Genomic DNA, 12,930 nt, shown 5'->3' on the forward strand with positions numbered 1-12,930 from the left:
ATTTCAATTGTCGTCTGTTCCTTTTGCAGTGCGTTTTGTTGTGTTTTTCTTTTTGCAGCGTGTTTTGTATTTGGACGTGTTTTTCTTTTTGGAGCACGTTTTGTATATGGTTGTGTTTTTCTTTTTGCAGCGTGTTTTGTGTTTGGTTGCCTTTTTTCTTCTTGCAGTTGTTCTCTAAATGTTGCTCCTATGTTATCAGGTTGGTGAAGCTGTTTTCTTAAGTTGGTTTTGTTTTGCCTATTTGCACGTTTTGAGGTCTCACGGCCACCGTACTCAAGCCCTAAGACCAAACATTTACTGATGAATAAGTATGCCTTGTCAGGCGGCCGGTTTGTATCTGTATAAGCAGATCCTATTTGACGTTCTACTTGGTGGGTACACTTTTCTTGATAATCGCTTAAAATGAGTTATGGATAAAAGAACACTGAAAATCGCAATGGTCATTTACGGAGCATTGCATGTTGGCAGGGCTGGATGTGACGCACTGAATGTGGGCGTCATCCGAGGCGCCGGGCGGGACTTTGCCATCCCACCGCGTAGTTGAGCGATGAGCAGGGACAGGGAACAACCAGGTTTAAGAATGTACCGAGAGTAGAAAGAGAAAAAGACGACAAAGGAAACAATTGCAAGGTATACGTCCCACCGCAGTTATTCAGATTATTATAAGGTAGAGGCTTGTCGCCCTTACTTTCACAGCTCAGGTAAGCTTTATAGCTAAGTGAAAGAGCACCGTGTAACCGTCACTATGGCATGGTGCAGTTTTGTCGAAACGCAGCCGAACCACTGAATGGTTTTCCAATTTTTCTCGAATTGGTATTATCATCTTTAGAAAACTATTGCTATTACTAATTTAATACGGTAGTAGTAAAATCAGCTACGTTTTAACGTATCTAACGCTATTTTCAAGTCTATCAGTGAGCCCCATGCAGTCGTGTTAGGGTTTACAAAGTTACAATTAGCTTACTCCGAGTTTTTTGTGTCTAGCACATAGCTATGGTGTAACTTAGGCCTAAAGGTAGCGTGAGTAAGCGGAGCCTGGCTCTGTCCCGTTCGTCGTGGACAGCAGTGTTGTGTATTACCCTACTTCATGATTACGTTCAGCTTGTGTTCAAACTGACTTGGTGTGGTGGTGTTGTTGTAGTCGATGTGCCTCTTCGCGTGTTTCCAATAGTTCATCCGGCATATCAATGGCATGTAACTAATTGTTACATACAGGTTATAGGGTTACCACACCAGCTATATAAACACATTCATCACAGTTTATCAATGCAACCGTTTTACTTCATCATGTTAATGTAAATATTGTAAACATTCTGTTGAGTGTGTTGTTAGTGTTAAATTCCAGTACCATGTAGTTTTGGATAAGAAGTCTCTGGATCTAAAAATGAATTTGTTGATTGTTTCATGTTGTACATTTTCTAATAGTTCCTGTGTATGTGTGTGCACAGCATCACTATGGACATGTTCAGCAGGCTAGTGGTGTGGCAACAGCTGGCAGTGAGCTGTGGTTTCAGCACAGTCCAGCAGGGCTTGCAACAGGTTTGGAGGCTGCTGCTGCTCTGCTTGATCTGCAGACTGTGCTTCAGATTGGGTGAGCTGATGTACTAAGAGAAGTTTGATTGTCCTTTTGTATTCAGATGTTTTTTTTTTTATTTGTCACAAACAGACAATATAATTCAGAGAAAACTTTCCAAACTTGTAAGTAGGATATACACTCCTGACTAGAATTAATACAAGTTCAGTTATTTCCAGTCAGATTAACCCTAACCTAGATTAAGCCCTGTTAGAGAAAACGAGACCCTTGGACAATGTGTGTTTTCCTTCATGTGTTTCTCAGGAGGTGTATCCACTGTGAAGCACATAGTGTCGATGTTGGCTGGGATGTACAGCCTCTTCCTGTTCTTTGAGCTGCACATTCTGTGGGTGCTGTTACTCTGTGTACTCTGTTACCTTGTCCTGCTTCTCAGCCGACACTCCAGCAACAGAGGCCTCTTCCTCTCAGGTTTCATCCTCATTTACCATCTCATCGGGTAGGCAAACAGAAAAAATACAATTTATTGAAAATGCATTATTGCAGCCTTTAAAGGAAAACGTAGAAGTGGTGAGTAAATGCATTTTCTACATCGTGAAGTAAACATTTTTGTCCACGTCAGTTTCATTAGTTAGTTTTTAGAAAAAACTTCTGTTGAACCACAACTAATGAACAAGTTGGAGCTATGTGCCTGCTAGCAGTAATGTTGGTTTTCTTTTTGCTGGAATAATACCAAAGCATTTATTGTTGAGTGACTGAGTACAGTTTATCATCTGCACACTTTAGCTAGTAGCTTCATAGTTTCTGTACTTTTGTGCAGGTTTACCATTTATTAACATTTACAGTATTACCAAATAAGACATTAAAACGTTCTTAGTTCTAGTTTAATAGTAGTAGAAGTACTGTAATATTATTTTAACTCTCTTCATTTCAGAGAGTTGCATTTGATTGACATGGTGACCTGGCATAAAATAAGAGGTAAATATTCCATCATTTGTTTATCTGTAATTTTTCTTGAATGTGAATTATTTAAAGTTTTTATTTTAAGAGCTGCAGTTTGTGTCTGCAATTGTTAAATTGTTTAAAAACTGCAGCGTTGACTACAGAGTTCATTACATACTGTATGCACAGTATCAACGAACCAAATGTTTGGACAAACCTTCTCATTCATTGTTTTTTTTTTTTTTCTTTTATGTTTTTTCAGATACTGAATTAAACATAGTAAATAACACATGTATGTAGGGAGAAAAAAACAGATGGACACAAAGTAGCTACTGTTTCACTTAATACTTTAAACTGTATTTTCAGAATGTTTTTTTTTTCCAATTCAGTTCAGTTTATTTATTTAGCACCAAATAAATAAATCTGTTTATTTATTTAGCACCAAATTATTCATTACAGTGTAAGGTTTAAGGCCTTCCAAAATATAACTGAATAAAGAATTACATATACACTGCTCATCCCCAAAAAAGTCACACACTATAATATTTTGTTGGACCGCCTATAGCTTTGATCATGGCATGCATTCACCGTGTCATTGCTTCAATAAGCTTCTGCAATGTCAAAAAATGTATTCCTGTCCAGAGTTTCATTAATGTTTTGCCAAGAACTTGTTTGGATGATGGCAAAGTCGGACAGCTGTGCAAAATCTTCTCCAGCACACCCCAAAGATTAAATCTATTGTTGGAATAACCTGGTTATTCAGTATATTCAGGTAATCGGCTGACCTCATTTTTTGGGCCCATATGTTGCTAAACCTAGACCCGACCAACTGCAGTAACTCCAGATCATAGCGCTGCCTTTACAGGCTTGTACTGTAGGCACTAGGCATGATGGGTGCGTCACTTCACCCGCCTTCTTCTTACCCTGATGCCTCTGAAACAGGGTAAATCTGGACTCAGACCACATGACCTACAATTGCTCCAGAATAAAATTCTTATGATCCCTAGCAAATTGAAGCCTTTTTTTTCCGATTAGCGTCACTGACAAGTGGTTTTCTCAAGGCTACAAAGCTATTAAGTCCCAATCCCTTGAGTTCCCTTCGCATAGCGTGTGTGGACTTGCTCTTACTTTAAGTATTAAACATTGAATGTAATTCTATTGTTGTTTATTTCTGACCACATTTCTTCCTTGAAGATGATGGTTACTTACTATACTTTCAGTTTTTATTAATGGGTTGGACAGTTCTTAACCCAATTTTAGTATTTTCAGCAATCTCATTAGATGTTTTCTTTGCTTGATGCATAATTAGCAGTAATTTCACCCTTCTGAAACAGACTAACATCTTTTCCACGACCAGGATGTCATGTCAACATGGTTGTTTAGGAAACAGTTAAGGTTAAAGAACTTGTTGCCATAAACCCAGCATATGTTTTTACATTGTTATTATTGGTTATTCCAGGGGTCGGAAACCTTTAACACCCAAAAAGTCATTTGGATCCGGTTTTCAAGGAAAAGAAAACACTGGGAGCCGAGAATACTTTTTGACATCTAAAATGAAGATAACACTGTACATACAGTTTTTTTTTACCTTTAACCTTTGTATAAACAACTATAGTGTGCTGCTTATGAAAACCATGAAGTGCTACATAGAAAATTAAATTTTATTTATGTAATAAACACATTTTGAACTCAAAATAACAAAAAAAAAAAACCATGCAGAGTTAAAGGTCTCTTTCAAAAGAATTAAAAAGCTGAACTTAAATTATCTATGTAGCAAACAGAAAATGTCCTGAGCCACCTGGTTAATGGGACTTCTGCTCCTGAACCTGTGTGCACAGCATCCGCAAATCAGGGCTGTACGAAGTCACTTTCATCCTACGCAGGACTGTAAGCTTTCTGTGAGGCATGAGCGATGTTTGTTTTTAACATAGTTTATGGTGGAGAATAGCTAGAACCACAATAAAAAAAATTACGAACAAAAAGAAAATACACTTAAATTCAATACTTATAATTTATTTTCCCAAGCCACGCGGAGCTTCAGTATGAGGATGAAAAAGCCGCATGCAGGCCACGGCCGCGGGTTTGCCGACCCCTGGGTTATTCTATGCAGTTTGGTGGGGAAATAGCATTTTATTCAGTTTGTGCTGTAAAATGTGCAAGTGAATGGATCTGAATTCTTTCTGAACTTTTATTTGTAGTATAGTATGTATTTGTCCTATCAGTGATTTTTTTGTTGTGTCTTGTTTTTGTGAGTCAGGCACTCAGATGGTTGTGGCCATGAAGGCAATCTCTCTGGCTTTTGACCTGGACAGAGGAGCAGTGAGTAGCTTGCCCTCTCCATCTGAGTTCCTGGGCTATATTCTCTTTGTGGGCACTGTTGTCTTTGGACCTTGGATCAGTTTCCCCAATTATAAGAATGCCCTTGAAGGCAGAAAACTGGTGAGTAGTTGAAGCTTCCAGCATCCTCTGTGTATATGCTAATCTTCATGTCTACATACTGTTGTGATGATCATGAAATGGTTTGTTCCTCAGAGTTGGTCATGGCTTCAGAGTTCCTCCGTCAGTCTTCTGAAGAGTCAGATATCCCTGCTGGTGTCCACCTGCATCGCCCCTTACCTCTTCCCCTTGTTTATCCCCATCCAAGGAAATGTAGTCACAAATAAGTAAGACTAACTTAATTTATGTTTAAATCTTGGTCTCCCTGCAACTTTGCCTCCTACCCGCAACCCAACAGCTTTTACAATATACTGGATTGAGAATGTCCTGTCTGTTTTTTCCTTTCTGCTTCCAAGATTTGAGGAAGGTAAGGCTTGTTTTGGGGTCTAGAATTTACTGCTTTTTGGCAGATCGGGCTCCAGCTATTTAGCATCTACATACCCCCTCTAACACAGACGACACTCATAAACTATTAACTAAGGTAAACCCTTGATGCTTATGTTGATGAATATTCTCAGTCGTCCAGGTGTAGTTATATGGAAGTTGAGTCATGGCAACTGGACTTCCTTCTTGTTAGGTTGAAACGTTTCACCACTCATCAAAGTAGCTTCTTCAAAAAGATAGTTGGTTGGAGCCCATAAATTTGTACTCCAGGTTTGGTTTCACTCCACCCCGTGGCCTGAATAGGCTTGTTGGGTGAAACAATGGAAGGGGGGGTGTGAATGGTTTAATAGTCACACCTCTGCCTACCCCTGGTGCAGGTGTGAATTGGGTCTGATCTTTCTGGGGATGGATGAAAGGGCAGCATGATAAATAGAAGACAAGTTGTGTGAGGGGGTGTTGATTTGCAAATGCAAGGCTTCCCTCACCCCTCTCTCAAACTACTTGTCTTCTCTGTCCAATATGTGAATGTCACTGTCCTCGAATTACACCCTAACCCTATGCTGATAATCCAGCTTTCTAGAATTACAATTTAGGCCTAAAATAAAAAATACAAAATCTGTCACTCCCTTTTATGGCCCACAACTGTAGTTTCAGGAGTTAACTACACCAGAAATGGCAAAACTTTAATTTAACTAGTTGAACCACTAGTAGAAATCAATGTCACTAAACTACCAGCAAGCTGCTGCCACATGTGAACAAGTGAAACAGGTTTAACTATAATATATACACTGCTCAAAAAATAAAGAGAACACACAGATCATTCCAATGTAAGTCTAAGTCCATCATACTACTGGGATATCAACCTGTCAGTTAGGAAGCAACACTGATTATGAATTAATTTCACCTGCTGTTGTACAAATGGACCAGTCAAAAGGTGAAAATTAGAGGTAATAAGCAAGACAACCCCCTCTAAAGGAATGGTTCTACAGGTGGTGGCCACAGACCATTTCCCTGTCCTCATCCTTTTTGGCAGATTTTTGGTCACTTTTGCACTTTGTTAGTGCCCTCACCACTAGAGATAGCATGAGGCATTGTCTGCAACCTACAGAAGACGCTTAGGTAGTGCAGCTCATCCAGGATGGCACATCAATGTGCACTGTGGCAAGGTTTGCTTTGCTCCCAGCACAGTGTCAAGAGCATGGATTAGATACCAAGAGACAGGCCTGTAAGCCCGGAGAAGTTGAGGGGGCAGCCCAGAATGGCCGCTATCTGCTCCTTTGTGCAAGGAGGAGCAGGAGGAGTACTGTCAGAGCCCTCTAGCAGGTCACTAATGTGCATGTTTATGCACAAACTGTCATAAGACTCGGATGAGAGTGGTATGAGGGCCCGAAGTCCACAAGTGGGGCCTGTGCTTACAGCACAACACCCCGATTGGTATTTGCTAGAGAATACTAGGATTAGCAGATTTGCTGTTGGAGCCCTGTGCTCTTCACAGCCGAGAGCAGGTTCACACTGAGCACATGTGACAGACAGGACAGTCAGAGAGTCTGGAGAACATTTTGCTTCCTGCAACATCCTTCAGCTGACCAATTTGGCGGTGGGTCAGTGATGGTCTGGGGAGGCATTTCATTTGTAGGGCCACACAGACCTCTATGTGCTAGCCAGAAGTGCCCTGGCTATCATTAGGTAACGGGATGAGATCCTCAGACCCATTGTATTACCATATGCTGGTGCAGTGGGCCCTGGGTTCCTTCTGATACATGACAATGCTAGTTTGAGTATTCTTAGGATTACAAGAAAGGCTTTGATGAAGGAGTTGACCAAGAAACCAAAGGCTATTCTAACAGTTTCAGAATTCTTCTGCAGAGATTGGAGACCAAAGGATGACGGTCTGAGTGCAAACAACATTTATAGGACTCTGAGAGCATGATGCACTACCTTGTACTGCCAATACCATCCCTAAGATGAAGCATGATGGTGGCAGCATCACGTCATTGGGGTGAATCTGGTGGGAACAGGGAGACCAGTCACTACAGAAGGAAAGGTGAATGCAGCCAAATACAGAGAAGTACTCAAAGAAAACCTGCTGTAGAGTGCCTAAGACCTGAGACTAGGGCAATGATTGACCTTTTAGCATGTTAATGACCTTGGGATAACAGTGAAGTAAAGATGCTGGAATGTGTTTAGGTCAACAAAAGACCTAAATAAATATGTTACCAAAAATGTCCCAAAATTGCTGTTGCTGTTGTTGCCGTGTCAACTGGACTTTTTTTTAAGATCTTAAAGAAAGCTTAATGAGAACTGAATTTCTGCTTTTATTTTTTCATGTATTTAATAAATAAATGATTTTAATGGAGTTCATAATATAATATTTTTTGTTGTTTGTGAAGTAAATGACATTAGAAATAATTTTGTTTTATTAACATACTCTTAGATGTAGAATGTTTTAGTCCAAAAGGGCAGAGGCGTTGCTCTGCTGCTGGGTGCTGACCTTGCAGTAGAACTCTCGCTAGCTTTCGCTTCTTGATCATGTAAGTTCTTTGGTGTTGCCTCAATACTCACTGCCACTAAATGTTAACCAAGAGTAACAAAATGTTTTTCATTTATATGTGGTCTGTTCCATAGGTGGCTTCGTGCTTATGAGAATGCAGTGTCTTTCCACTTCAGCAACTACTTTGTTGGTCATCTCAGTGAAAGCACCAGTATGCTGGCTGGAGCAGGCTATACTGAAGAAAAAGACAACATCAGATGGTAAGATTAGCTGGAGCTGAGCTACAGTGATTGGGGTTGTTTTTCAGGACCACAGACAGCTCCTGGGCTTTACTTACTTAATATACAGTAAGGCCTTCATTTACTAGGATCCCAAATAGTGAGTACTAAATTACATCGCACACAGATACAGTGCTATGAAAAAGTGTTTGCCTCCTTAATTATTCTACATATATTAACACAAGGGGTAAACATACATTTTTCTTTTTAGAATTTTGTTCTTCTTCTTTGGATTCTAAGAGCAGCTTTCTGTGCAAAAGCAGATTGCACCTGCCTTCTAACAGTATTAAATTAAGATACAACCACAAATGACTTTCATTGATAAATTGTAATTTGTGTGTATTTCAGTTTTCTCTTCCATGTATTTCAGGCTATTGAGCAAAAATGCCTCACTTTTGCAAAATCACTATGCACTATATTGCTAATTTCAAGTACCAGTCCTTTTGTGTACCTTTAGTAGACTAGCTTGTGTATTTCTTCTGGGCGTTATCAAGTTATGCGTTATGTGATTTAGTACATACAAACCTTTTGTAAATCAGGGCCTGACATAGATACAGTTCAGTACAGTTTGTGTCATTCATGCAGGGTGTGTTATTCTTTCTTTTTGTTTCAGTTTAAAAAAGAGATAAACAGTGAAAAGAATTTAAAAAACGCTTTTTAATTAACATTAGCAAACCACAGAGAAAATCCTTACAATTCATGTGCTAGAAGACTCAAAGATGTCAATTAAGTATTTTTGCAAAGTGTATTAAATTGTAATAATTCACAATTAAATGTGTGAATATTATAAAGTTGACTATGTCTAAAGGTACTGTGAATGAGCAAAGAAAAAAAGTGTATACAGTGTGAATGCCTTTACAGTTATAGTTCATGGTTCAGATTCTATGACGGATTAATCTGCTTCTTTTATAAAAACTGATACATTAAACTGGGATTTAACCAGTCACCATACAGCAGTCATCTATAGTCACATAATTCACAAAGTGACAAATGCAGGCTGGTAGCCTTTGGTAGTCCATGTACAGAGGGAATGTTCTAAATTATAGACCTGTGTTTATCTTTAAGACATAGAAACAGGAGCAGCACAGAAGACTGAGCATGAGCTCAGCAGTATTTTGGGTTGGTTTACAAAAATAAAATTTAATCACACGTTTCAAAACGCTGAATGACTCAACTGTCTTGCATTCCCAGGGATATGAGTGTAGTGAAACCTCTAAATGTGGAAATGCCCCGCTCCATGGTGCTGGTGGTGACATCCTGGAACATCCCAATGTCCCGATGGCTGAAAACCTGTAAGTCCACTCTGTCTGTTAAACACAGCTGCCCGAGACAAATGGCTTATAGCAACTATTTTGAACATGCAAAAATGCCAAATATTAGTTGTGTAGAAGATTTGCTGTTGTTCTGTAAATTTAGAATTTTTAATGTCTTTGTAAAGTGAAATCACCGGTTTGTTGGGCAGGGCCGAAAACATGGATGCACTGTTGCCATAATTCTGGGCTACCTTGCAGAAGTAAGAAAACCACATTCAAAATCCCACTGAGATTTCAAACAAATAGATTGAAAGCTTTTAAGTGCCCCCTATAGCGCAGAAAATACTGTATCAAGTAGCCTGCATGTAATCAATACTTGACTGTCAAATCAAATTAATTCAATACAATTCAAAAACCTTTTGACAAATGTATTGTTATATGTGCATATACTGAGCATGTGGCTCAAGATCCTGGTGGACTGGTTATATTGGCTCTGAGACTAGCAACGTTCTGTGATTCCACTTCAGATTGGAGTGGGTATGTGTGTCCAAAACCTTTGTGTTTTGTCTCATAATGCCGTTTGACATTGGCACTTTTAATAAGAGCCACAGTTTCTGAACATATCAGACACACTGGTTTAGTGCTCTCAGTGGGGAATATGAACAGAAAGCAGTCTGTCCATTCCAGATTAAAAACTCTATTTTCCTCTGTATCTCTCCCTCTCTCCTCTCTGTCGTCTGTAACTCTCCTCTCTGTCATCTGTAACTCTCCTCTCTGTCTCTCTGTTATCGCCTCCTTTGTTTATTAATTTCTTTCCAACCTCGAACTTTCTCTCATCTACTGTTGAGTCGCAAATTTTACTGCCTGTGATCCACAGAATTGATTGGCTAAGTCGGGTCACGTGGGATTGCTTAACTCGATTCAACTGGCCAATGCGTTCTCGCGTCCACTAAATAAATATTGTACAGGTCACAATAGCTGGACCGGTTAAAATTAAGGTGCCCCGCTAGATTTGGAATCAAAACGTTCGGTTTGGTCTGTAGCTCCGGGTCCGTATGGGACAGCTTCTGGGTCCGGATCCGGACCATGGTCTGCCTGTTAGTGACCGCTGATCTATAGTAACGATGAATCCAACTTAGGAATACAGACTTTATCAACAGTATATTGAATCCACCCAATTAGTCTAAGTTGTGGGAATGGGTGAATGAGACACAGTGTAAAGCTCTTTGAGTAACAGTTGGGTAGAAAAGCGCTATATAAGTGCAGACCATTTACCATTTACCATTTAGTAGAAACCTAAATAGAGAGAAAACAGAGACCACGTGAGGCATCCAAATGACGAGATCGCCAACCAGAAGCGGAGTACCAGGACGAGTCAGACAGGTCCAGAGGGTGGAACGACATGTAGCTCGACAGAGGGATAGGAAGAAGTAAAGGGAGAGAGGGAGAGAGAAAGAGAGAGAAGAGGAGAGGGGAGAGCAGAAGAGGAGAGATAACAGTTAGGTATGGTCACAGTAACATAATGTATGAGGTGAATGTATATTTAGTGTAGAGTGCAAGTGACTCTGGCAAGACAGCTTAATTAAAAAGTTGAACCAGAAGGAAACGCAGACATGAGGGCTCCGTGGGATGTATAGCAACCAATCACTTTACTGTCAACATCGTCTCCCGAGTGATCAATGAGAGTGGGGAAGACGGCATCTAAACACACCAGTCCACCATAATGCTCTACGTCTGTGAGTGTTTACCTAAGACAAATCTATTTACAAAAATGCTTTGCTAAATAAATAGGTTTTTAGCCTAGACTTAAACACTGAGACTGTGTCTGAGTCCCGAACACTATTTGGAAGGCTTTTCCATAACTTTGGGGCTTTGTAAGAAAAAGCTTTGCCCCCAGCTGTAGTTTTCATAATACGAGGTACTTACAAGCCACCTGCATCCGTTGATCGAAGTAGACGTAGCAGATCATAAGGCACTAGCAGTCCACTCAGATACTGCGGCGTGAAACCATTCAATGCTTTATATGTCAAGAGTAGTATTTCAAAATCACTGCAAAATTTCACAGGAAGCCAATGACGTGTAGATAAGATAGGGGTGATGTGCTTGTATCTTCTGGTTCTAATGAGGACTCTCGCTGCTGCATTCTGAACTAACTGAAGCTTGTTTATGCACCTAGTTAAACAACCAGACAGTAAGGCATTACAGTAGTCCAACCTAGAGGTGAAGAAAGCATGAACTAATTTTTCTGCATCGTTTAGTGACAAAATATTCCTTGGCAATATTTCTGAGGTGAAAGAATGCTATCCTGGTGATTGTCTACAAGAGCTTTAAATGAAAAACTGGAATCTAGAATCACACCAAGGTTTTTTTACTGTTGCACTAGATAGAACAGAAAGGCCATCTGAAGTTACAATGTGATCTAAAATCTTGCTTCTAGCTGCATGCAGTACTATGACTAGAACTTCTGTCTATCAGGATTAACCAGAAGGACGTTAATTTGCATCCAGTCTCTTATATCCTTTACACATTGCTCAATTTTATTGAGCTGTTTTTTCTCATCTGGTTTTGACGAAAACCAGATGATAACTGGTGTGTCGTCAGCATAGCAGTGAAAGCCAATAGGCTTTAGTACATATAAACTGTTTCCAGACTACTTGAGAAAGCTGCTTTCTCTGAGAGACCTGGTTAGTTAAGTGCGTGTAAACACAGGCAAAGATAGTAGCTCACTGGAAAGAAGGATGGAAAATGCCTCTGATAATTTGAATGCATTAAAAAATGTTCCTGTCTGCAAGCTGCAATCACCAAAAAGCATATATACTTTAAATATATACCTGTAGCAGAAATATCATTATATAATTTTGAGTCCTTATCGCTCAGCCCTACTTGATTAAGACAAGGAGACGGTACCGTATTATTCCATGTTTTGTAGCAACCTTTAAAGAGCTTAATTTCCCTTTAGCCCTTAGTGTTTGCAGCCAAATTGGACAAATCGATTGAAGGTAAATCTGTGAGTTTAGACATGTCTGTAATAACATCAGGACTGAGAGAAGTACACGTTTGACAACTTTATTTTGTTTGTTAGTGGGTATTATGGATGTGAAATAAACCACACTATGATTAGGGCTGTCTATATATTAATTTATTTGTAGCCGCAGTATCAATATACAACAATATACAATACATATTGATTTTCTTTTTTTTTTGTTTTTCTTAATTTAAAATGTGTGAGATATTTATACTTCATTCTCAGCTCTCTTCTCGGCATTGTAAAGTTGAGAAGAGTGTTGGTTAGCTCTCTCTCTCTCTCTCCCTCTCTCTCTCTCACGCTCACAAACATTTCAAATTGGTTTTTAGTCAACATTTGAGAAGTCTTGTTGCTAAACATGTTAGAATATACAGCAGCTTGGTTGTCTGCTTTACACAGGCTAAGGTTTCAGACTGACAGATAAAACCTGCACATGGAAGAGATCACTGTGGCATTAATGATGAATAGCTTTATATATACACTAACAATCAACATCATTATGAAAGTTCAATTGAAAGGTGTATTTGTATATTATCATGTTGTGTGTTTGCTGTCGTCTATGTTCCTCAGATGTCTTTAAAAACGCCATG

At 39.5% G+C, this 12,930-nt stretch overlaps 1 protein-coding gene across 3 annotated transcripts in view; it reads left to right on the plus strand.

The window, feature by feature from the left end:
• Positions 1-502: 502 nt before the first annotated feature.
• The window catches only part of LOC113167487 (protein-serine O-palmitoleoyltransferase porcupine-like), a 20,972-nt gene continuing 8,544 nt past the window's right edge, over positions 503-12,930 (plus strand). For 2 of the 3 annotated variants that reach the window (XR_003299291.1, XM_026368129.1), the window contains exons 1-9: positions 503-630; positions 1,449-1,591; positions 1,838-2,030; positions 2,466-2,509; positions 4,731-4,912; positions 5,006-5,136; positions 7,919-8,044; positions 9,254-9,354; positions 12,911-12,930. The exon at positions 12,911-12,930 is cut by the window's right edge and continues 57 nt beyond it. Coding sequence is in view for 2 of the 3 variants with exons in the window: in XM_026368129.1 (XP_026223914.1) it covers positions 1,456-1,591; positions 1,838-2,030; positions 2,466-2,509; positions 4,731-4,912; positions 5,006-5,136; positions 7,919-8,044; positions 9,254-9,354; positions 12,911-12,930 (933 nt within the window). In the remaining variant the exon portion in view is untranslated. Of the gene's footprint in view, positions 702-1,448; positions 1,592-1,837; positions 2,031-2,465; positions 2,510-4,730; positions 4,913-5,005; positions 5,137-7,918; positions 8,045-9,253; positions 9,355-12,910 lie in introns of all 3 variants that reach the window. The other variant, XM_026368130.1, reaches the window with a different exon arrangement.

The sequence above is a fragment of the Anabas testudineus genome, chromosome 7 (genome assembly GCF_900324465.2).
Source record: "Anabas testudineus chromosome 7, fAnaTes1.2, whole genome shotgun sequence".
Lineage (NCBI taxonomy): Eukaryota > Metazoa > Chordata > Actinopteri > Anabantiformes > Anabantidae > Anabas > Anabas testudineus.